This window comes from Euleptes europaea, chromosome 5 (genome assembly GCF_029931775.1).
Source record: "Euleptes europaea isolate rEulEur1 chromosome 5, rEulEur1.hap1, whole genome shotgun sequence".
NCBI lineage: Eukaryota > Metazoa > Chordata > Lepidosauria > Squamata > Sphaerodactylidae > Euleptes > Euleptes europaea.
This window is the reverse complement of record NC_079316.1, coordinates 44,233,781-44,259,585: the sequence shown is the minus strand read 5'-3', so window position 1 is coordinate 44,259,585 and position 25,805 is coordinate 44,233,781. Positions and strand designations below refer to the sequence as shown.

The 25,805-nt window shown below is 42.8% G+C and overlaps 2 protein-coding genes across 2 annotated transcripts in view; one reads left to right on the top strand and one right to left on the bottom strand.

Moving 5' to 3' along the window:
- Window positions 1–7,825, bottom strand: part of PPP1R7 (protein phosphatase 1 regulatory subunit 7) — a 29,479-nt gene extending 21,654 nt beyond the window's left edge. The window contains exons 1-2 of the mRNA XM_056849497.1: window positions 7,737–7,825; window positions 4,345–4,467 (exon numbers count right to left, since the gene is read on the bottom strand). Coding sequence (XP_056705475.1) covers window positions 4,345–4,467; window positions 7,737–7,788 — 175 coding nt within the window. The 5' untranslated portion in view covers window positions 7,789–7,825. The remainder of the gene's footprint in view (window positions 1–4,344; window positions 4,468–7,736) is intronic.
- Window positions 7,826–13,956: 6,131 nt separating this feature from the next.
- The window catches only part of PASK (PAS domain containing serine/threonine kinase), a 31,585-nt gene continuing 19,736 nt past the window's right edge, over window positions 13,957–25,805 (top strand). The window contains 7 exon segments of the mRNA XM_056849862.1: window positions 13,957–14,128; window positions 14,504–14,739; window positions 17,398–17,568; window positions 19,792–19,932; window positions 20,527–20,661; window positions 23,957–24,271; window positions 24,700–24,862. Coding sequence (XP_056705840.1) covers window positions 13,957–14,128; window positions 14,504–14,739; window positions 17,398–17,568; window positions 19,792–19,932; window positions 20,527–20,661; window positions 23,957–24,271; window positions 24,700–24,862 — 1,333 coding nt within the window.

Sequence of the window (25,805 nt, the reverse complement as noted above, 5' to 3'; positions counted from 1 at the left end):
GCAGAAAGGTTCAATGACTATTTTGCCTCAGTTTTTTCTCTGAAAAATAGAACGGGTTCATCTAGGCAAGCTATAATGTCCAGGTTGCTGGTTGACATGGATGGTGAAGTTGTTGGGAGGCAACTGGCTGCACTGGATGTGTACAAATCCCCTGGGCCAGACAGTATGCACCTGAGAGTGCTCAAAGAACTTTCTAGAGACCTCGCAGAGCTATTGTCCATCACCATCAAGACCTCTTGGAGGACGGAAATGTGCCACAAGCCCAGAGGAGTGTGAATGTTATCCCAATCTTCAAAAATAGGAGGAGGAATGACTGAGGAAACTACAGGACAGTCAATCTGACCTCTATCCCAGGGAAGACATTGGAGATTTGCTGGGGAGGGTGGGATATAAGAATGACTAATAAATAAGTAAAGGGGTCATCTGAAGGACAACTTGGTGATCCAGGGAAGCCAGCACGGATTTGTTCCTAACAGATCCTGCCAGACCAACCTTGTTTCCTTCTTTGATTGAGTGACAAGCTTACTGGATGGTGGGAACGCCTTTGACACTGTTTACCTTGATTTCAGTACAGCTTTTGACAGGGTTCCCCATGGTGTTCTGATAGGTAAGGTGGAGCACTGCAAACTAGACTCCAGGATATTTAGATGGACAGGGAACTGGCTGGAGAATTGTACACAAAGAGTAGTGCATTCAGATCTCATTGAATTCTATCTACTCCTCCCAATTTGGTATCATCTTTAAAGTAAAAAGTAGTCCCTTCACCTCTCATCCAGATCATTTACAAAAATATTGAAAAGTACTGGGCCCAGAACCAAGCCTTATGGCACCACACTGGACACTTCTCTCAAATTAGATGAAAATGCCATTGACAACTACTCTCATCATGCCTCTTAGTTCATTACAGTCTGCCCTACTAAAATCTAACATACAAGTCTGACTGAACTTCCTTGGTCCTCCACTGCAAAATAAATTCTAGGACAACATGGTCATTTCCCCCTAGGGTCCTCACCTTCACCCCATCTACCAGCTCTTGCCTGCAGGTTAATATTAAGTTGAGAATGGCTGAGCCCCTCGTAGCTTCCTCCACCATTTGAAAAAGGAAGTTGTCAGCCAGGCAGGTCAGGAAATGGAGTGACTGTGGACACTTAGCAGAGTTTCCCAGTACACATCAGGGGACTTGAAGTCACCCATAACACGTTGCCCAGATACTCTGTCAAGCTGCTCAAAGAGGGCAGCATCCACTTCCTCACCCTGGTCAGGAGATCTGTATCAGACTCCAGTCACAACATCATTTGTCCTTCCCTTATCCTCATCCAGATACTTTCCACTGGGCCATTACCTGCCTCCTCCAGTATTTCCTGACTAGCAAATCCTCTCAAGTACAGTGCCACTCCACCTCCTTTCTGACCCTTTTGGGGATTTTGGACATCTTGTATCCATCCCCTACTACATTCCATTCATGGGAATCATCCCACCACGTCTCTGTCTACTAAATCATATTCTCTGTCTGCATTAGAAGCTCCTCCTTCTTACTGCTGATGCTTTGCCAAGCTACATAGACACCTGAAGCCCCACACCTTCAGCTCCATTTGTCCTGGCCCTCCCAGGTGGGCCTCTGCTATTCTTCATTGTAATCCCCATGTTGGTAGTCTCCTTCCCTTGTGGTATAAGTTTAAAGCTCTTCTGATGAATCTCTCCAGGTTCTGCCAAACACATTCTTCCTCGACTTTAATAGGTGAAGTCCATCATGTGCTAGTAGGCCATCTTCCTGAAAACCTAGCCCATGGTCCCAAAATCCAAATCACCTCTGCCAGCACCACCAAAGGAGCCAGTGGTCCACCTCCATTATCTTGTGCTCCAATCACATTCCTCTTCCTTTGACAGGAAGGATAGAAGAGACCACCACCTGTGCCACCATTCTCCTTCGCTTCCTCCCAAGAACTTTATAGTCCACCTTAATGCTTGTGACAGTGTTCACGGCCATGTTGTTGGTTCCCACATGGACTATTACAAATTGGTACTGATCTGTAGGTTTGATCAGTTCTGGCATCCGGTCTGTAATATCTTTAATATTTGCCCCTGGCAAGCAACACCACTCTCAGGCTAGGGGGTAAAGCAATGACATTCCATGCCCCTAAGCAGAGAGTCGCTGATGACCAACACTTTCATTTTACTTCCACTGCCATTTTTTTGTATGCCCATGCACTCCTCAGACTGTATTTCTTGTCCTTGTAGTTCTTCCTCCTGCAGTGCAGTCTCTGTCTCTAGTGCAAGGGCCTGGAATTGATTCCTGAGTTCCAGAAGTACTGAGTGCTGTATCTTACAAGCCTGACCAAAGTTACTCCAGCAGCACTCTTTCCTGATCCTTCACAAAGCCCAGCTTACTGTGGGCTACTTCTGGTGAGGAGGAGCCTTACAGTTTGAGGCTCAACCAGCAGAGGGCGGGGCCAGCAGTCAGCCCCTGGCAAAGAGACCCCCCATCATCAGCAACTATCATCTTCCGCAATCAGCACTCTAGCAGCATTCTTTTCTACTCCTTCTCAAGGCCCAGGTGACGGTGGTTCTTCCATTCAAAGTCACTGAACTACACACACTTCAATCACACCCAGTCAACATCCAATTAACAGCATTTTATGGCATTATCTACAGGTGTTATATGCATTATGTCACACTCCCATTCACAAAGCAGCAGGCCATCTCTGCATACAAAGCGGATGCCACTTCATGCCCAAGAGGCTCCTTTATCTACATCCTCTTCTTGCCCCTTCAATATATTGATCCCAGAAGGATGTGAATCCTTGTTTCCTCCTGGGACAATCAAGTAGCCAGTAACCTAACTCTAAAATCTGTTTGCCAATATAAGTCTTCAGAGAATTTCTTTATAGTGAGCAGAAGACAAAGCAATTCTTTAACATTAACCGTAACCACATTTTGTTACTTATTTATGTTATTTGTTATTTTTAGTCTGCCTTTCTCACAGGGACTCAAGGAGGATTACACATGGTGAATCAGTACAATCAACAAAATGGGACATTTTGAATTTTAGAAGTCTGGAACCACCAGAAAGGACTGAAGCACAGCATAAGAATTATCATGACACATTAAATGGTACAGATATCACAAGTACAGTATACATTTTATGACAAATGATATTTTATATCATATAAATCATGTTAAAAAAAGGATATCACTGTTCACACAACACCAAAACGGTTGAACACTGTGTACTTCTGAGACATACATGCTCGAACATGTACCACTGTAGCCAGTAGGGAAACTTCTTTAAAAGGGCCACTAGAGATCATAAACTTGAATTTAGCTTCCACCAATTACAGTTCCTCTGTGTTCAGTTCTTTTCAACAAAGCACATTATGTACTAGGTATACAACTGTTGCCCTGTCCTGGATGGCCCAGGCTAGCCTGATCTTGTCAGATCTCAGAAGCTAAGCAGGGTCAGCCCTGGTTAGTATTTGGATGGGAGACCACGAAGGAGTACCAGGGTTGCTGTGCAGAGGAAGGCATTGGAAAACCACCTCTGTTAGTCTCTTGCCATGAAAATCCCAAAAGGGGTCACCATAAGATGGCTGCAACTTGAAGGCACTTTACACACACATAGAGCTGTTAGCTGCCACCTTGTATTACTAAGAGATTAATGTTGGTGTTATACAAAGCCAATGTGTGAAATAAGAACTCAAAAATCAACCTGTAAGAAAAGCTAAATGGTAGCAGTTGAAAACAATTTTTTATTTAAAAATGCATACAGCTCTATATAATATATCCCAGACACAGCATACAGTACTAGCTGGAGTTTAAAAGCAATGTAGTCAATAATTTCTATTTATTTATTTGCCAACAAGTCACAGCCGACTGACGGTGACCCCACAGAGTTTTCAAGGCAGGAGATGTTCAGATGTGGTTTGCGATAGCTTCCCTGTGCATAGCAACCCTGAACTTCCTTGGTGGTCTCCCATCCAAGTACTAACCAGGGCTGAACCTTCTTAGCTTCTGAGACTGGGCTATCCTGGTCAAGGCAGTCAGTCATCACAAACCCAATATACAAAAATTGGACCCCTCCTTTTTTTTACATGGACAAAAAATACTGCAGCATGAAAGCACACCATAAAGTCTGACTGCACAAAACAATGGCTTCCTAAAGCTTTTAGACAGATGAGTTTTTTGTGGATCTCCCCAATAAGCAAACTCCACAGACATGGCCCATAACTGAGACGATCCACAAACAATCCACAAATGCAAGGTTCCTTCTTTCCCTGTCCTGTTCAAGTGTATATCAGTTTGATCTTATGCAACATGTGAAAACTCTCTCTCTGAACAATATCTTACCTATTGAATTCTCTCCATTCTGCTCATCCCTTAAACTCTGTTGACTGAGGTCTGTTACGATGCAAAGTGTTTGTTTCTTCCCTTCATCATCTCCTGACTCTTCAGATTCAATCCGTCTGTCAACTGAATTAGCGGGGGGGGGGGGGGGAGAGGACAGAAAAGTTAAATATTTGTCAAGGAACAGGATTACCACAAAGTAACACTGACATAAAATAAGGAAAACAAAAAACTCAAGAGTGCAGAACATCTGTCAGATAAAATAGATTCCCAATAAAGTATCATTAGCACTCACGCATCAAAGGTTCTCTGAAGGAATTTTTTAAAAAAACGTTTTAACCAGAAAACCATCAATAAGGAGACACAGTATATCTCCTTCCACAATCTTGGCGCCACTATAGAGGAAGCCATATTCCTTGTACTCACATGTCGTACTTTACATTTGAACAAGGGCATTGCAAAGGGCCTCTGAAGTAGACCCAAGTTCATGCTGGATAAGGCTGTCCTGAAATATTCTTTTAATTCTTTTAAATGCTATACCCCAGGCTAGCCTGATCTCATCAAATCTCAGAAGCTAAGCAGGGTCAGTCCTGGTTAGTATTTGGATGGGAGACCACCAAGGAATACCAGGGTTGCTGTGCAGAGGAAGGCACTGGCAAACCACCTCTGTTAGTCTCTTGCCATGAAAACCCCAAAAGGGGTCGCCATAAGTCAGCTGCGACTTGACGGCACTTTACACACACACTCACATACCCGATTAAGCTAGCATAAGGTACTATTGGCCACAGCTATAATGCCCTTCTGCTCCTACTGGGGTCCTGCAAGAGATTACAGAACACACTGCTTGTCATGGTCACTCTTTGCCACATCTCTCTAGGGGGTCAGCAGCAGGGATTCTATGCCCAATGTACAGTTAGTCCTCTATATACCACCAGGATATTGCTGGCCTTTTGGATCGAAAGTCAGAACATTTTCATAATTCATTAACAATCATTCTCACATATTAATGAATTCAGCACATCTTCATTAGTATCCAGAAAGAACACATGAAGCTGCCTTATACTGAATCATACCCTTAGTCCATCAAAGTCAGTATTGAACATAAGAACATAAGAAAGGCCCTGCTGGATCAGACCAAGGCCCATCAAGTCCAGCAGTCTGTTCACACAGTGGCCAACCAGGTGCCTCTAGGAAGCCTCAAACAAGACAACTGCAGCAGCACCATCCTGCCTGTGTACCACCATACCCAAAATTATAGGCATGCTCCTCTGATATTAGAGAGAACAGGTATGCAGCATGACTAGTATCCATTCTAACTAATAGCCAGGAATACCCCTCTCCTCCATGAATATGTCCACTCCCCTCTTAAAGCCCTCCAAGCTGGCAGCCATCACCACATCCTGGGGCAGGGAGTTCCACAATTTAACTATGCGTTGTGTGAAAAAATACTTCCTTTTATCTGTTTTGAATCTCTCGCCCTCCAACTTTAGCAGATGACCCCGTGTTCTAGTATTATGGGAGAGGGCGAAAAACTTCTCCCTGACCACTCTCTCCAAACCATGCATAATTTTATAGACCTCTATCATGTCTCCCCTTAGCCGCCTTCTTTCCAAGCTAAACAGCCCTAAGCGTCCTAACCGCTCCCCATAGGACAGTTGCTCTAGCCCCCTAATCATTTTGGTTGCTTTTTTAATATCCTTTTTTAGGTGTGGTGACCAGAACTGTACACAGTATTCCAAGTGTGGTCTCACCATAGATTTGTACAAGGGCAGTATGATATCAGCAGTTTTATTTCTATTCCTCGTCTAATTATGGCCAGCATAGAATTTGCCTTTTTTACAGCAGCCGCACATTGGGTTGACATCTTCATTGAGCTATCCACTACCACCCCAAGATCCTTTCTTTGTCTGTCGCTGCCAGCACAGATCCCATCAGATCCCATCAGTGTATATGTGAAGTTGGGATTTTTTGCCCCAATATGCATCACTTTACACTTGCTCACATGGAATCTCATTTGCCATTTTAATGCCCATTCTTCCAGTATGTAGATCCTTCTGGAGCTCTTCACAGTCCAATTTTGTTTTAACCACTCTAAATAATTTGGTGTCATCTGCAAACTTGGCTACTTCACTGTTTAACCCCAACTCCAGGTCATTGATGAACAGGTTGAAAAGCACTGGTCTCAACACAGATCCCTGAGGCACCCCACTGCTCACATCCCGCTATTATGAGAACTGACCATTTATTCCTACTCTCTGCTTCCTATTTTTCAGCCAGCTCTCAATCCATAAGAGGACTTGTCCTCTTATTCCATGACTATGAGGTTTGCTTAGCAGTCTTTGATCGGGAACTTTGTCTACTCAGACTGGCAGCGGCTCTCCAGGGTCTCAGGAAACGGTCTTTCAAATCACCTACTTGCCTAGTCCTTTTAACTGGAGATGCCAGGGATTGAACCTGAGACTTTTGGCATGCCAAGCAGATGCTCGACCACTGAGCCATAGCCCCTCCCCAACTTGTGAGCATAGAAGAGTCAAGACTGGGCTTGTACAAACTCTTTTTTTCAGTCACCACACCAGGGCATTCATGTTAAAAAAAGATCAATTCCAGTCAATATTACACTGCCAACTGATACAAGCAACTCATTGCTCTCTTTGCAAGGTAAACCTAGGAAGCAAAGATGGGGCACAAGGGAGCAATCAGAGAAGCGTGTGCTAGGATTCTGAGGAAAATGAACAGGGGTGTGATTTTAATAAGCCTCTAGAAACACAATGCTGTAATCCTATTAAGTATGTGGTACTTCTGAATAAATATAGCAGACCATTCGCTATTAGCATCAAGGAACCCTGTGGCCATTCAATTATACCACTTGAATTGCTGAAAGACAATGCTGTCAGAAACCTCTTGTTCCAAAAGGCTAATTTAAAACGACTGCCCTTTATTTCATACTACCGCACACACAAAACATAATGGATTTTAAAATTAATTTTGATGTATCGGGCTAAGAACATAACAGACATCCAACACCGCAGCGCTAAACCGTCCTTTAAAAAAAAAGGGAGAGATTCCAGGAGGGAAAATAAGGCGAGCATCTATTTGGGGTGGTACAGGGAGTTAAAGGGGATTCTTCACCCCCTTCAGCAGCCTCGCCCCAACTTCCCCCATCGCCCCAGCCTCCCATAAAACGTGCAGGACTTCCTCCCCCTAGACTCAGCACCCCACAAATTGCCCGCCAACACAGCCAAGTCCCCCGCTACAGCGCCCCCTTTCCATATCGCGACAGGCTCCACATCTCCTTGGCCCCAACCTCTGAAAGGGTGAGCCCCACAAGTCAATCATAGCCCGCCTCAATCCCAAATCCGGACGCCTCCCGCGCCGCGTCGGATCGGGCCTCTCACCCTCCATCATCTCTTGCGCTCCCTCCCCACTCTCCGATCCAGTCGTCGCCATAATGCTTTGCTCCTTCTCCCCCTTCCGGCATCGGACGCAATGGTTAGGGCAGCCAATGAATTAGTCGATCGGGACTACCCCCCCAGCCAATCATAGGCTGAGCTTCGCCGCAGAGACTCTCCGGGGAGTTCTTGCGGCTGCGCTCAGCCCCGCGGCCTCTTGGGAAATGAAGTCCTCCTGAGAGACGTTGGCGAGCACCCAGCCAGGGAAACATTGTGTGTGTGTGTGTGTGTTAAGTGCCGTCAAGTGGCTTCCGACTCATGGCGACCCTATGAATGAAAGTCCTCCAAAATGTCCTATCTTTGACAGCCCTGCTCAGATCCTGCAAATTAAAGGCTGTGGCTTCCTTTATTGCGTCAATCCATCTCTTGTTGGGTCTTCCTCTTTTCCTGCTGCCCTCAACTTTTCCTAGCATGACTGTCTTTTCCAGTGACTCTTGTCGTCTCATGACGTGACCAAAATACGATAGCCTCAGTTTAGTCATTTTAGCTTCTAGGGTCAGTTCAGGCCTGATTTGATCTATAACCCACTGATTTGTAATTTTGGCAGTCCACGGAATCCGTAACACTCTCCTCCAACACCACATTTCAAAGGAATCTATTTTCTTCCTATCAGCTTTCTTCACTGCCCAGCTTTCCCACCCATACATAGTACTAGGGAATATGATGGCATGAATTAATCTAGTCTTGGTGGCCAGTGACACATCCTTACACTTCAAAATATTTTCTAGCTCCTTCATGGCTGCACTTCCCAGTCTCAATTTCCTACTTATATAAAATATAAAAGAAGCCAGGCAGAGTGTAGGAATTGCCAGAGGCATATTGCCGAGCCTGAATTGGAAGGTAAAAGCCAAATGCTTCTAATACAGGAATGTGCGAGACTAAAAAAGGGAAAAGAATTAGGAAGTCAGAGAGCCGATCCCCCACCCTGGTCATTCACCAATCCGTGGGCTGCTTTTGAGGAAAGATGCTGTGTTCTGTTCTTGGAACTGATACGTGGGTCTGGTGGGTGGTCTCTGTGTAAATATTATAATGTAAAGCATTATGCTTTTTGTTCCTAGGTGTCAGACACCTATGTACAGCTATGTACCCAAAGATTGTAAAAATTCTATAAAGCTGTATTCCATTGTAAAATGGAAAAAATATTACAAAGGTTAAATATAAAAATTTGTGCTGCGCTACAAAGTGCAAAAAGAAAAAAATCAGGAAGAAATGGGAGGTAACTGACATCATGATTGTTGCAGGCTGGCAAATGAGAACAGTGCAGGGCAGCCCATCATATCACAGGTTGGTTTAGGAGAGTGGCAAGCCAGTTTGGAGTGCAAGGGCTTGGTAGATTAAAATAACATCGTAAAGAGGACCTGTGAGCATATGCAAAGGATCTTTCCTTATCCCTCACTGAACAAACACAGTTCTTTTACCTGTAAGGTCAAGGCAGGCATCAGATATAGTATTGTCTCTTCTTAAAAACAAAAACAAAACCTTTTTCTACCAAGTTCAGTCTACCCATATTATAGCTCAACATTTCCTTCACTCCATTTTAAAAGTACTAGGCTTGTGACTTTTCTATCATACTCTAGAACATCTTTTTAACTACATCTTTTATACTACTTGATCAGAACAATGGCCCATTTGCTCCAGTTTCTAGTTTGTTATGGCATTGAGTTGCCTTGGAAAGCCGACAGGCAGAGACCAAATGCTCTCCACTATTGCTTCCGTTCACCAACTGTCACTGGTATACCGCCCCTGAACATGGAAGCTCCATTTAGTTATCATGGCTAATTGCTGTTGATGGATCTATTCTTTGTTAATCTGCCTAATATCACTTTAAAGCCACCCATGCCAGGTCTTGACAAACTTTCTTCCGATCTAGGAGCCAAGTCCTCATTTTTCAGCCTTTAGATTTTTGTACTTTGATGGCCAAATTTTCTAATTATTGCTACCACAAAACCTAATCCTAACCTTTTCATTCTCATGCTGCACACTCATTTCAGAGAATGGACTATCTTAGAAGAGGCATTCTCTCCTGTGAAGGAAAGAATAGGTTTCTTTTACAATAGTGCCTGCCACCAATTGTTTTTATAAGCATGTGTGTATGCATGCGCGCGCACACACATTTTAAAAATCTGCTACCAAATAAATAATGTGCATCCTTTAATTGACAAAATCTTTTAATTGGTTAGTCTAATTAATCAAAATCAATTAAACGTAGAAATAAATACCATGGCTTGGCTTCTCAGTTAAGTATGTTTATGATTGCAGTGTTCATATTAATAGAAATACAGTGTGCACAAGTTCACAGTAAATTAAAAATTGGTGCTTCTGAAACAAATTACATTTTTGTAAGGACTTTAGCCTTTACTCATAACTAGAAACAAACAAAGGAGCTTTGGCACTTCAAATACTAGCAAATGTATTGAAATATATACTCGCTTACTTCTTGGTAAAAATGAGATTTCAGGAGTTGGGACTTGCTGTCTAATAAATTTGTATAGGGTGCAAGAGGCTTATGAAAATTAGAAGACAGTTCTCCAGTATGTCAGTTGACTGAAATATATCTAAATATAAAAACTTAGGAGCCCCGTGGTTAGGGTTGCCAGTTCCCTCTTTGCGGGAGGTTTTTGGGGCAGAGCCTGAAAAGGATGGGGAATGGGGAGGGGAAGGACTTCAATGCCATAGAGTCCAATGGCCAAAGTGGCCATTTTCTCCAAGTGAACTGATCTCTATTGACTGAAGATCAGTTGTAATAGCAGGAGGTTTCCAGCTAGAACCTGGAGTTTAGGAAACGAACAGCACAAGGCTCACAATAAATGACAATACAATATAATATCACAATAGATAACTCTTATTCTTATCACTATTATTTACATTGATATTTACAGCGTTTGGAAGCATATACACAAAGGCATTTTGAGACATTAAAGCGAAAGAGACCAAGATATTTACAGTTCCCAATGATTGGTGAAACGATGTTAATGCTGTGGTAAGACGCAATGCAAGAGCGGCAGAGTCACTGTGTGATCATATAAGCATCCCAAACACAGAGTGTTAAGCTGCAGAGTGGTACAGAGTGGTAAGCTGCAGTACTGCAGTCAAAGCTCTGCTCACAACCTGAGTTCAATCCCGACGGAAGTTGGTTTCAGGTAGTCGGCTCAAGGTTGACTTAGCCTTCTATCCTTCCAAGGTTGGTAAAATGAGTAAAGTGTAGACAACTGGGGAGGGCAATGGCAAACCACCTCATAAACATAGTCTGCCTAGTAAATGTTGTGATGTGGCATCACCCCATGGGTCAGCAATGACCTGGTGCTTGCACAGAGGGCTACCTTTATCTTCTTTTTGTAAAATAACTAAACTGAGGCTATTGTACTTTGGCCACATTATGAGATGACAAGAGTCACTGGAAAAGACAATGCTAGGAAAAGTTGAAGGCAGCTGGAAAAGAGGAAGACCCAACATGAGATGGATTGACTGTATGGAAGCTACGGCCCTCAGTCTGCAAGACATGAGCAAGGCTGTTAACAATAGGACGTTTTGGAGGACATTAATTAATAGGGAGTTACTTGACACTTAACACACACACACACACATTGAGTAAAATTGTCAAATATGTGTTAGCATTATTTAAAAGCTCAGCAATGCTCGCAGCTGAAACATGCTACTAAAAGTGGGGCTTACCTTCTGCAAGAAATTCCTACATTTCAAGAACTAAAAAATGCAATCAGATTCAGAACTCTTTGCTAGATTGAGAAATGCTCAGGAGGTGCAGCAGGGAAAACAGTGGCTGTGAGATGCTGATAGAAGGGAAATGCTGCCAGTGTGGACAGGGCCTTTCAAAATTTATACCCTCTTATCCAGAAAGATCGTACCAAACCAGATCTGAGAGAGTGGGAAAAGCCTGGAAAGTGGATGATTAGTTACTGATATTGTGTAGATGCTCAAAAAAGAAAGAAGAAGAAAAAAGAAAGAAAAACACTCTACTTTTGAAGCAAAGGCAGAGAAAAAAACCTCTTTATGAAAACAGCCATTGCCAACAAAAGATGATGTTGCCTGAATCAGACCACCAGTCCATCTGATCCAGTACTGCCTGATCTGGCGTAGGGTATCTCAGGCGCTCTTGAGAAATATTACCCCAGCTCATTCAAAAGATCTGATGCTGTGTAGGTGGACAGTCTTTATAGCCAGACATTATGCAAGTTTTATCACGAGTATGTCCTGCTGCACTCAGTGGGACTTGCTTCTAAGCAAGCTCACACAGGATGCTTGCAGCCTTAAAGTCCTTTCCAATATATAGTTATTCAGATGCAAGTGCCACTGAGCTTCATAAGTCATACTTCCACGTAAATTGGTTCTTGTAGGTTATCCGGGCTGTGTAACCGTGGTCTTGGTATTTTCTTTCCTGACGTTTCGCCAGCAGCTGTGGCCGGCATCTTCAGAGGAGTAACACTGAAGGACAGTGTCTCTCAGTGTCAAGTGTGTAGGAAGAGTAATATATAGTCAGAAAGGGGTTGGGTTTGAGCTGAATCATTGTACAATGTTACACATTGGAATGTTACACATTCCAGGTAAATGTGTAACAGCATTGCAGCAGCCCTATGCTTGCTTTTCAGAAATAAGTTCTACTGAATTCCACAGGACTTTCTTCTCAGTACGCAAGCGTAAAATTGTAGCTTCAGGCTTTGCCTCAAACACTTCTGCTTGTAAAGAAAGACTGAAGACCACTCCTCCTTTCCTCCCCCAACATGCGCAAGGAAAACGGGCCAATTCACGTTGGGTAGCACTATAATTTAGCGTTGACTGTGGGGCAGACAGATACCTAATCTCCAAATTGTAAAGGTTTCTAAAGAAGCAGCCGTGAGGATGTAGATGAAAGGGACAAAAGAGAGAGTGGGGGGGGTTCTTTAATATTTCTATTACAGATAAAGCCTCTGGAGAGGGAATTCCAGAGGCGAATGGATCTCCTCGCTCCAGCGTCGAAGGGGATTGGCGCGTCCTTAGCAACCGTTTGCGCGGGTTTTTGTTTTACGTTTCCGAGCGTTAGGGGGGCTTCGCTCCTGGGCGTCCATTGGCTCGTCCGGTAGTCGGTTACAAATTCCTTCGCGTCTCGTTGGCTGCCGGCGTCTGCTAGTTCCCCGCCTACTCGCTGCAGATTTGCGGATGGGCAGTTTGGGCTTGATGTCGAGGGGGAGCAGGAAGGTTTAGGTGAGCAAGAAAAGCGACGGGGGGGGGGGGGACGGGACGGATTGCAGGACCAGTTCTCTCGGGGACTTAGGGTGTACCTGTGCAGAGCGCTCCCTCTTTCCTCTGGATATCATCCACATCATACATCCCCCAGCCTCCCTTTGCCACCTCAGAGGGCTCATGGCACCCCCCCCCTTTGTTTGATGCCAGGTTTCCTCCTCATTACTGCTATCTTTTGCAGTGGGTAGCCGTGTTAGTCTGTCTGCAGTAGTAGAAAAGAGCAAGAGTCCAGTAGCACCTTAAAGACTAACAAAAATATTTTCTGTGGGTAGCCGTGTTAGTCCGTCTGCAGTAGTAGAAAAGGGCAAGAGTCCAGTAGCACCTTAAAGACTAACAGAAATATTTTCTGGCAGGGTATGAGCTTTCGTGAACCACAGCTCTGTTAGTCTGTCTGCAGTAGTAGAAAAGAGCAAGAGTCCAGTAGCACCGTCTGCAGTAGTAGAAAAAGGCAAGAGTCCAGTAGCACCTTAAAAGACTACCCAAAATAATTTTTGGCAGGGTATGAGCTTTCATGAGCCACAGCTCTCTTAGTCTGTCTGCAGTAGTAGAAAAGGGCAAGAGTCCGGTAGCACCTTCAAGACTAACAAAAATATTTTCTGGCAGGGTATGAGCTTTCGTGAGCCACAGCTCTGTTAGTCTGTCTGCAGTAGTAGAAAAGAGCAAGAGTCCAGTAGCACCTTAAAGACTACCAAAAATATTTTCTGGCAGGGTAGGAGCTTTCGTGAGCCACAGCTGTGGCTCACGAAAGCTCATACCCTGCCAGAAAATATTTTTGGTAGTCTTCAAGGTGCTACTGGACTCTTGCTCTTTTCTACTACTGCTATCTTTTGGTTTCATTATGCCCTTACGTGTTATTTCCTAGATTTGACTTGCTGCTTCTGTTTCCATTATAGAGGCCGTGTTTTCGTAAGGAAAGCGCTCCGTTAAAGGCATGAGTACAGGAACTCGGGAATGTGGATCTCCCAGGGAGATACTTTTGGGCTCTCCGGTAGGCAGGAGCCTTCCTGGGATTTGTGAAGAGCTGAGCAGATCTTTTCCTTGGACAAACAGGAAAGGAAGGAGCGGTCTTTCCAGACTCTGCAGGAATAAAGCATCCTTATCTGGTGAATACTTGGCAGGTTGAGTTGAGATGTATAAAATATTTGTTTAAAAAGTAGTTTTACTTTCTTCAGCTTTTTGCTATGTAACAGACATTAAAACAGCTTTTTGAAAACCCTTTGACAGGAAAAGCAGCTACAGAGGGAGTTTTTTGAAAACGGGACAAGAACAAATCATGATTATCTTTGAATTGGGACTGTATTTAGGCTTGCTTTTCATCTCTTGTTATATGCTAACTGGGTTTTTGATATTTTGCCGTTACTGCTTGGTGACCTTTTAAACTATTTTGGTGTTTGTTTTTGTTGCTGATTATCTTGAATCTTTCCTATAATATGGAGACATTTGAGTGTTTATTGAACTTTATTTTTGTTTCTTTTTAGAAAATGGATGGAATTCCTACTGTTTAACTTCATTAGCTGCCAGGAACATCTGTACTAGCAAACTTCATGACTCTTGGACTCACTTGGAATCTGCTTCTCTTTCCTGTTCAGTCTGCAGCAACTCTTCTTGTTCCCTCTTAAATGCCTTGGTTCTGGGAGAATCTACCCAGTCCCTGCCAGCTTCTGTACGTAACCCAAACAAAGCCATCTTCACTGTGGACGTCAGAACAACAGAGGTACTAGCTAGCCTTTCACAAGCTATTATTAAAACATTCAACATATGCTAAGTGTGTGTAAAGTGTGTATGTTGGAAGGTCATAGATGCCAAAATTGATGGTAGTGTAGTACTTTTAGTCATCTTTTAGAATCATATCAAGTGTTCTGTTCAGGATATGAAAAAGCTCAGATGCAGAGTGTTGTACCATGCCAAATGCCTTCAGGCAGTGAGAGCAGCTAAGGGAAATGACAAGTCAGTATTTCAGCTTTTCAGCTGTGTGATTCAGGCTTCTGAAAGCAATTGCCTTTACAAGGTGATTGACATATTTACTTGGAAGTAAATTTCACAGAGTTCAATCAGATTTACTATTGGGGGGCCTCTATACCCCTATCCTTTCTCTCTCTCTCTGCTCTTATGACTACTGTCTTGAGCACTAACAATTCTAACAACAAGAATTACTCAACTTTAAGGTTGACAATGAGGAAACTGAAATTGTTCAAGACTTTCTATTCCTTGGCTCTATCATCAACCAAAAGGGAGACTGCAGCCAAGAAATCAGAAGGAGATTGAGACTGGGAAGGGCAGCCATGAAGGAGCTAGAAAAGATTCTTAAGTGTGAGGATGTGTCACTGGCAACCAAGATCAGGTTAATTCATGCCATAGTATTCCCTATTACTATGTGTGGGTGTAAAAGCTGGACAATGAAAAAAACTGATAGGAAGAAAGTAGATTCCTTTGAAATGTGGTGTTGGAGGAGAGTGTTACGGATACTGTGGACTGCCAAAAAAACAAATCAGTGGGTTATAGATCAAATCAAGCCTGAACTGACCCTAGAAGCTAAAATGACTAAACTGAGGCTGTCATACTTTGGTCACATTATGAGAAGTCAAGAGTCACTGGAAAAGACAATCATGTTAGGAAAAGTTGAAGGCAGTAGGAAAAGAGGAAGACCCAACAAGAGATGGTTTGACTCTAAAGGAAGCCACGGCCCTCAATTTGCAAGATCTGAGCTGTTAAGGATAGGACGTTTTGGAGGACATTGATTCATAGGGTCGCATGAGTCGGAAGCAACTTGATGGCACTTAACACACACACATAGCAACTGGTAGATAAATCCACTGGAAAAAGGGACCTCTCAGTTAGGCTTTCTCAGAAGTGTCAGGCTGCTAGACTGTGAACCTGTCTAATGTCAAGGAACAGCTAAATTGGACAGTATGTTAATTAAATGGTTTTGCACCACTGCAGGAGTACTACTCTCCAACTTACACTGATGAAGCCAGAAGTTCTACTCATGTACCAGGATAAAAAGTAGCCCAGTTGCTGCTGTGTGGTTGCAGCAAGACTGGCATAAGGATCTGATATGAAAGGACATAGGAGAGGCAGTCATCAATTTATCCAGAGTGCTGCAATTATGACTCCTCCTTGCACTCATATGCAGGTGTTAAAAAATGATAATGTAAAATGTAACAGTTGTAATAAGGCATAGCCTCACAAGATAAATAGTAGATATTCTATAAACAGAAGTACCAAAAATGCAGAAGACGCCACTCATCACTCACCAACTGGAAGTTCTCACACAATGTTGCCACCACGGTTGATCACGCTTCCTGCAGACGGTCAGAATGTGCTTCTCAAAATATTACATAGAACAATCTTCCCCTAACCAAATGTCCTTGCAGCATCCAATTATAGTGCCCTCACACCTCCAAACACGCATTGCCCTTACTGCCACCCTACCAGAAAACAAGGCCTAGAGACCTGCAGTTTAAGAATCCCTTCCATGTGCCAATATATGAAAACATTTCCCCAAACCATGGGGTGAGCTCACTGGAGTGTAACCTATATCCACTTTACTTCTGAGAAACAGCCTACCTCTAAATCCATCTTGAAAAATCTAACCTGGAATTGCTGTATTCTGCAGTATCGCGTTGTTAGTGATGGATGCTAAAAAAAGCCCTCCTTTCACTGGGAACAGCTGCAGCTGGCTGTGTCTGGAAACAAGACCAAAAGGGGGCTGGCTGTAGTTCCATAATAACTGTTTGGTATGCCACTCTTATTGTTAAGAACCAGTTAAGTAATTGCTCTTAATTTTAAGCAGAGATTCCTGCTTAGATTTGAGAACCATAATATTGTACTGGGTTGGTTTTTTTGGCTTTGTTAGTGTTTTAGCTTGAAGGCATATTTACAAACCAAGCTAACATTCTTTGTTAATGCAGTGCTGGTTTTTTAGTTTTATAAGAAATTGCTGGAGCAAGGTTGAAAAGAGAACAGTACATCTATCAAAGGGAAAATTGTAAAACAAAAATTACCTGGTCACATACCTTGGGGACAATCCTCAGCGGATCATTCTGTTGAGTAAACTTGCATAGGAATGTGAAGGTAGCCCCCTATGCAAGCACTGGGTCATTCCTGACCCATGGGGTGACGTCACATCCCGACATTTACTAGGTGGACTATGTATGGGGTGGTTTGCCAATGCTTATAAACCATTAAAAATGCTGGATTTTGGTATAGATTTAAAAACTGATAGCCCACTGAAATCAGTGGAACTTGGTACTGCTAGCTTTCTCTGTATGTCTGATGTTAGTTACAGAATGGAAAATGCCATGCATTTGTGTTGCCTTCTAGAAGCAGAGGAAGATAAATTTGACCCCCCCCCCTTCTTGCTCTCTTTTAGATTCTAGTTGCTAATGACAAAGCCTGCAAGCTTCTTGGTTACAGTAGCCAGGACCTGATCGGCAAGAAATTATCTCAGTTGATTTCAAAATCCAACTGGGATATAGTGGAGGCACTGAATGAAGAATGTGTTGATGCTCAAGGACATGTAGCAGCAGTTCCTGGAACTGTGGTTTGTGAAATATTGGAATAACTGTTTTTGTTAGATATATGCATGCTACCATTTCTGTATAAGTGTCCTGCATTTTATAATGCTGTTAATACCAGTGGTGAATAGCCACAAAATAAGTGAAGGAGCTGTTACGGGAATCCTAGTTATATCAATTTAAAGGTGTTCTTGCTCCAGTGTGGAAATATTTTAGAATGTCCTGCTTTTTAGGAGTCTAGCATGACTGTTTCTTTAAACATGTAACACATATACTAAAGATATTATATTTAGTGGCTCTAGCCAAAGACATAGCAGGTATATACATGAATAGGATATTGAACTTTTAGTTACAACTGGAAAACTAGTTGATAAATTTGGGGGTAGAACGAATTTCAAGCTGTGGTTAATGAACTACGTGCATTTTCATTCTGACTGCTGGGCGTGGTTTATCCCCTTCTGCCCATCTTCTGTCTTTTTGTAGCTGCTCTCCATGCTGGAATCTGTGACCTTTCTCATCGTTCACTATGTGTGACAGCCACATCCATTCCATTCTCTTACATAGGGACTCACCTGTATAATTTATAGCTAGTCTGTCTCTGTTACAGTTAACCTCCCCCCCCCAATATTATTTTAGTTATAAATGTCTCTATAAACTACTTTTGCATTCCATATGCACCTGATGAAGTGAGGACTGACTTACAAAAATATGCAGGAATAAACTTCATTACTTGTTAAGGTGCCACTGGATTTCTGTTAACTGTGTGTTAAAGTAGTCTTAGGGTCTGTCTGAGGTTTTTGCTCTTAAGGAATGAAGCTGGCCTTCCTAAGGAAACAGGAACAGTGGTCAAGATAAATGGAAACTTTTCATATATTTTACAAGACTAGTTTGACTGTATATTGATCACGCCTAGAGTGAAATTGCCAGCTCCTTCTATCTTTTCAATAGTACAGTGTAGGCATGATGTTTTTAATTCTTGGCATTCCTTGGTTATCTGAAGCAAGATTTTAGTTCCTTAGGGATTCCTTTCCAGGATTTAAGATTGCCAACTGATTAGAAAAAAAAGTTGGACACCAGGTCATATACTGCACATGATTACTATAGCTGGAATTCTCTATGCTAGATGCTAAAAAAAGGAAGCATCTCCAGACATCTGGGAATGGACTCAAAAAATTAAGGAAACATATTTTCTAATTAAATTATTTACTGAAAGGTAAATGTATAAATGAATTAGACACCGTATGGTTGCCTTGTATTCAGGACATTGAATCTGATAATTAGTTTTTAATATTTCATGTACTATTGAATTTTCCTTTCCAAATTGTATTATATATAGGATTTTCTTTTCTGTAAAAGATATTTTAAATAATAAAAAAGTGCTGGACCAAAGGAAAAAAGGGTTTGGACTGCAAAACATATAGCAGCAGCTTGAACTGTGGCTTGTCAGTTGAAACTTTTTTACAGCATAGGAATGCTAAATGCTGCAGATTAATTTTATTCAAGGCGCAGTGCAGCTACAGTAGCCGGTTGAAAAGTTGACTGCCTTAATTGGGAACGAATAGTGAACTTTTTTTGCTTTGATGTACTTACCTAGGGATCTAGGAGGTGAACTCTTTGTGAGGATTTTATTTCTAGGGAGCTTCCAAAATTCTTCTGGTGCAGTCCTGCGTGATACCATGTGCCTTGTAATGGCTAAAAGCCTGAGTGAGGTCAGATTTAATCTTTGCCACAGACACACTAAAATAGCCTTAGGCAAGCCACTATTCCCTTGAGCTCTGCTCCTTGCCTGTGTTATAGGAATAAAAACGCCTGGGGTTTATTTTACAGGGCTGTTTTAACAATTAGTGAGTTAATATATGCAAAGTACTTTTAAAGCTCAAAAGGTGCCATACAAGCGTAAAATATTATTTGTTATATTTGGTTTGTGGTCTTCCTGGGAGTTCTGTATGTGATAGTCACCTATGGCTCTTTGAGTTCTCAGTATATATATGTGGAATTTCGTAACACTCAAGTGGCTGAGTTTATCCCTGAGATTAGCCCTGGAATAGTTCTGCACAACTTTAATTGACAAGTGGTGCAAACTCCACAGGGAATTACCAATACATATGTCTGAACGGGACTCTGCTTTCCACGCTATAAAGTTTCACAAATGAAAACACATACAGAAATTGGCACTGAAAGTCAGTCATTGCACAGATTCAGTTCTCAGCTCTGCCAGGCAGAAAGTTAATAGTGTGTTTTATCAATAGGTAGATGTTATTTCATGTAGCAACGAAAAGATCCCAGTCTCTGTATGGATGGGAAGAATAAAAACTGATGGCAGTCGGTACTGTGTGGTTGTTCTGGAGCCAGTTGAAAGGCTTGCTGCCTTTGTTTGCTTCACAAGCAAAGTGAGTATTCAGTTAATTGTTATAGTTGAATGTTCGTGTAATTTGAGCAATTAAGTGACAAATTCATATGAGTGAACCAAGGTTTCTTGAAACCTGTTTGGTCCTTTGCACACATGAAGGATCATGCTAGCTAACTTCAATGGCAAAACATACATGCCAAACAAATGCTTAGTGGATTTTATATGAGCCATTTTACTTGAATAATATCGTTCTGTAAGTACTCTGAAGCACTGGCATTGTTTGAAATAAATTATTTTACACCATAGGAGTTTGCCACACTGTTGCAGTCATTACAAGTTAGTTATGGAGCTTTTGTTGAAGTGGTTGCAAAGTTTAATGAGGTCTCCACTCACGCTTATGAAAGATAATTATATATGAGGATCAGCTGGGTGTTGGGTGGGGAATGAGAGATCTGTGTGGAAGTCATGCCTGTCATAGTGGCATTTCATTATGCCTCATCTGCTGAATTAGTTATCAGGATTGCTGTTGTTCCTTTGTGTGTATTTCAGCCATTTTATCTTGTCAAACTGATATTGTGAAATGCAGTAATCTGCAATTACAACAAGAAACTAATTTGTGAATCTCCCATTTAAGGGAGAGATAACTTCATGTGACTCCCTTTTTGCTCATCTCCATGGCTACTCATCACCGGAAGATGTGATTGGTCATTACATCACAGATCTGATTCCTTCTATACAAATTCCTCCTCCTGGCAAGAAAATCCCTAAGGTACCATGCGGTGAATTGCTCATCCATTTGTTGTTTTTAATGGTATATAAGTGCTAACTTTGTGTAGGCTGACTCTTGTGAGTGACTCTAGCTTTGTGATAATAATTTGAAACCTGCAATCAAATGGCAGCTAACTGATTGCATGGACATTGACAATTAACTCTATTTACTGGAAGTTTCCTAAGCCCCAGATACCAGCGCATAGACCCATGCAGCCCTCTCTCAGTGTGAACCTCATGCTGAAGGCTCTGAGACTGGTAACAAGCAGAGGTCAGGCGTATTTTACTGTTTACCATACCCCATTACAACTGGCACAGATGTGAAACATTCCAAACATTTATTGAACATCATCAAGAATGGAATACAAGCCAGATGAATGGGGTGGTCTTCTCTGAAGGCTCCTGTGCCTTTGAAACTGTATTGACAGCAGCATTGCAGGTAGAGCTGTTCCTATAGCTGCCTTTCCATGATAGCTGTAATTGTGCTGGTCAAACAACTCTCTGGTAAGTATCTTGCAAGACTGCATGAGCCAGGTTAGAAAAAGAGTTGGCAACTCCACAACAGAGCAGTTAGATGCACATTGATCACTGCAGCTGTTTGCCATTTTGTATACTCAGGAGATGGGTGGCAGTGCCTGTGACTTGGGTCCATCCTGGCCTCTCTCCATGTCAGAGAGCTGCCTAGAAAGAGCCAGAAATGAGATAAGGAAAATAATGAGGGGTATCAGTAACAATAAATAGCAAATGGGCTCAAACATGAGATTCTGGTCTTGCAAGGTAAAATATGTCATGAGTATTTGGCGAGTGCTTGCAGTGGTTGGAGCGGATGGCGGTCCATGTTCGCCCACTTGTGAAAGAAGAGTTGGGTCTATGCACAGCGGAATTCTAAAGTTTGGCTGCTTGAGGAATAAGTTCACACTCAGGGTTATTACTTTAGAAAAGAAATAGAGGTTCTTTACATAAAAGGAAAAGCCAGGGAGCATCCTATCTGTCTTTATATTAACTCTCTACTGCCCTCCCCTGTAGCTCCAATGCCTGTCCTAGCATTAAGCAATAGTCCATTATTTCCAATGACTTGCACGTGGATTTATGTGGTGGTGGAAAGTGCTGTCAAGTGGCAGCTGACCTATGGCAACTCGGTAGGGTTTTCAAGGCAAGAGATGTTCAGAGGTGGTTTGCCATTGCTGTCTCTCTGTTGCAACCCCCGTTTTCCTTGGTTGTCTCCCATGCAAGTACTAACCAGGGCCAAACCTGCTTAGCTTCTGAGATCTGACAAGATCAGGCCAGCCTGGGCCGCCCAGGTCAGGGCATGTGAGGTTATACTGAATTAGGGGTTATACTGGCATGATATTATCACACTGATGTCACAATGATGTTCGGTCAGCATATCTCCAGAGGGGCACACTTTTGCACGGTATGTACCTTCTCCGGGTTTCCTGTGTAGGAGACACTGCTAGCAACTGTTGAGAGGAAGAAGAATTGTGGGGGGGGGAGTTAGTATGCATTGCCGGGGGAGTCATTTGCAGCAGGCAGAGTTTCAATCAAGGGATGCCCCTCCCTTGCTTACCTGTATGGGGCACATTGTTTCTGCATCCCCAGTTGGAGTTGGGGAACCAATTTAGTGTCTATGTGCCTTTTCTCTGGAGCAGTGGTTCCCAACCTTTTTTTGACCAGGGACCACTAGGACTTTTTTGTTCAGTGCAGGGACCCCAAGGTTCAAAATAAAAATTCAGAGAATTTGAAAAATAAACTTTAATCATAACTGTTAGTTAAACATTAAACTTAGAATACTATTTGAATATATTTGTTATAATAGAGAACTTTTAATTGAAAATCAATGTGATTTTTGAGCTTGCATCCTTTTTATAAGCTGGGCAATTCTGGGGCTAATACTGTTGCTCAGAGCTACACGTACAGAGCTACACGGGGCTACTTTCATTAATATGGAAATGCATTTCTTCTTTTTAAGCTGCAAGATTTTTTGGACACTTGATGCCTCTTGTTTGAATCCTCTTCACCGCATACCAGGTTTTTACAACATTAACACCTTTTACCACACAGCTGGAAAAAAGGGTTTTCACAACCTTTTAATGTACTGTTTTGTTTTATGAGCGGCTGCAACCAACGCCGCCCTTTGATTAAAAAAAATAAAAAATATTTTCTTATTGTCTGCCATAAACACGATTCCCAAGTACAAATCCCTACGGGGGGGGGGGGAGATATTCATGCCCTACCATGCAACAGTTCAAAACAGAGGAGCAGAGAAAGGCTCCCAGGAGGAGGAGGAGAAGAGAGGCGGCGCTCCTGCCCCGGGAGACCGACGCACTCACAGTGCCTCCCACCGAAAGGAGCCCAGGAGCTGGGGTAGGACCTAGGGGTGCATTTTTGCTCTGATGGGACAGCCGCCCTCCCCCTTCGCCCCCTGTCCCGCTCAACAGGCGGCGGGTCTCTCACCAGAGCCCCCGGGCGCCCAGAAGCCACTCACCATGTGCGCCCGTGGCGCCGCCGCCACCCGCATGCTGCTCGCCGCCGACCCGCCAACCGGGCGTCGGACTCCGCCGCTGTCTTTTGGCGCTCACGCAACGCGCACCGGCAGCGCCCGGATCCCCTCTGCTCCCTTCCTTCCTTCACACGCTCGCTCAGCATGAGGGATCACACAATCCGCGCGCACCCGCCTAAATATTATTTTATTATGGGTTTACTTTATAACTTTGTTTCGCAGACCCCTGGTTTCGTTCTCGCGGACCCCTGGTGGTCCGTGGACCACCTGTTGGGAACCAGTGCTCTAGAGTGTTCATCACCAAAGCTCCTGCCATGTGTTCGGTGCATCTCGTGAGGCTAGAGAGATAGGGCCCCATGCTGTGAAATCTATCATTTAAGATATGGATGCCCTAACTGGGTTTATATGGTGCTTAGAGAGCTGTAACTGTTCGTAGATATAGTTGGTATCCTAAGTTGGGTCATGGCTGTTGTAGGCACTGAAGAGTGTGGGGAGAGTGTTTTTCGCTCCCAAGTCTACATCCTTCAGTATTTTTGCCAATGCAACATTACACTGGGGGCAGGGTGTGGCTGGTATTCTGGTGCAGCCCCATTTGTGTTGGGTTTATATGCATGTAGCATTGGCTGGACACCATATGGGCTTACTGCTACATTGCTCTGACGTGGGTCTTAGTAACCATCCTGAGCAATTTAGTCTGAATTCTGATTGTGCTGATTGTGCTGTCAATGTGACTGTATCTCATCTGAGTGAGCACAGAGTTGTAATGTGTCATGTGACTGAGAACTGCTTCTTTCAGAATTTCAAGATTCAGAGGTCTGTGGGCAGAGCAAGGGAGGGTACGACGTTTCCTCTAAGCCTGAAGCTGAAGGTGAACTTTCCTCCTGAAAAGGCTACTTCGGTACTAGATGACCCTGTGCCAGTACTTGAATCTGAAAATGCAGAAGACCACACAACAGCCTTCTCCATGGAGTGTTCTTTCTCTGCTACTGTCTGGGTGTTTACCACTATCAGCGGCCTGATAACAGTTCAGGCAGATGGTACAATTAATGGAATCAACAATGCATTTTCTTTAATGCTGTTTGGCTATGAAAAAAGAGAATTGCTGGGAAAGGTAAAATTTTATTTCTTTCTCTTGGGCAATACCTCTGTGAAATAAAGAGGAGTTATTTTTTAGGCTTAATGTATCATAAGTTTTAGAACGAATGTCCATTCCTCATCTGAGTGCTAAGGAGGGGGGCAGCTGATCAAGAGGCTGGGCATCTTGGCTAGGAATTAGCTTAAATTTAATTAGGTTGCCAGAAATATTTAGCTTCCTTCTGCCAGAGGATAGGAGAAGCTCACTTTGGAGCTTTCATAAGCCAACTGCGTTTTACAACGGTGATGCATTTCTACATATTGAACAAAGTCCAATACGCACACCTTTTTGAAAAAAGCAATTCAGTTGCTGTTTCTACTCCATCACAGGTCGTATTGGTGTTGTATCACCACATTGCAAAAAGAAGGGGATGGGTTTTTGTAATGTTGTTTTTTGTATTCTAGAACATCACATTCCTGATTCCGGGTTTTTATAAGTACATGGACAGAGTTGATGAGTCTTCTTTGCCATTGCCATCTCTTGAAGATGGTGCAGATGCAGAAAATGTGAGCTCTGGTGAATTTAGTGGAACCCAGGTGGATGCCTGTAGCACAGTGGAAACTGAAGGTACTTTTACTTTGGAATGGGTAGAGCATAAAAAAGATGTCTTCTGATTGGTTTACATGTAGAATGCTGTTGACTTGGAAATTACATGTCATTACACATCCTCTCCTTTGATGGAAGCTTTGTTTCTATTGCTTTCACTTTTCTCTGGCATACCTAACTGCAAAAAACAAACAAACAGGGTGTAATCTTAAAACTGTTACACCACGCGAAATGCTTTTCACTTGATGAAAGAATGTGTATCTGAAACTTAGCTTTCCTTGTCAACTGGTGAACTTTGATATCAGGAACTGTTCCCCATTAGCATCACAGTGTTTAAGGCAAAATGTAGAACTTAAGAGATGTACGTTTTTTGTCAGTCTCTTGAGTTGCTGTAAATATATAAAACAAACAAGTTCCGCATGTATTGGTCCTTTGGTTTTTGAGTCATATGGTACAAGAGTTCATCTGAGTGCATTCTCTGGATGTGCAGCTCCTTCACCAATCTGTCTAAAAATAACCCTACTAGTCTCACTTAAAATGTTAGTTGAGTTTCCCATAGTTAATAGACGCAAAGCAACGATGTGTTGCTCAGTTGGTTAAAAAAGGCTGAGAGCATAAGGGAGGGTTTTGTCCTATATACCCATACAAGCTGTGGAACTTTCATCTTATGTCCCAGTCTGAATAATATTCTTGCAGAGGAGCTTGTGCTTCTTTTAACGGTTGCCCACATCTTAGAGAGGCCTGCATCAGACTTGAGAACCATAATTTCAGCTAACTGTGATGATTGTATTAGGCCTGCTTCATTCGTGGCAGATTAAGCAGATAAAGGTTATAGAACTTGTGTATTTGCCAAACTGTAATATTTTAAGCTCCCACATTAAAAGTGGCGTAGGAAACCATGTATCCTTTAACATTTTAACATGTGAGGTATCCCTTAGATTGTTTTAGTGCATGGCTGACTGCT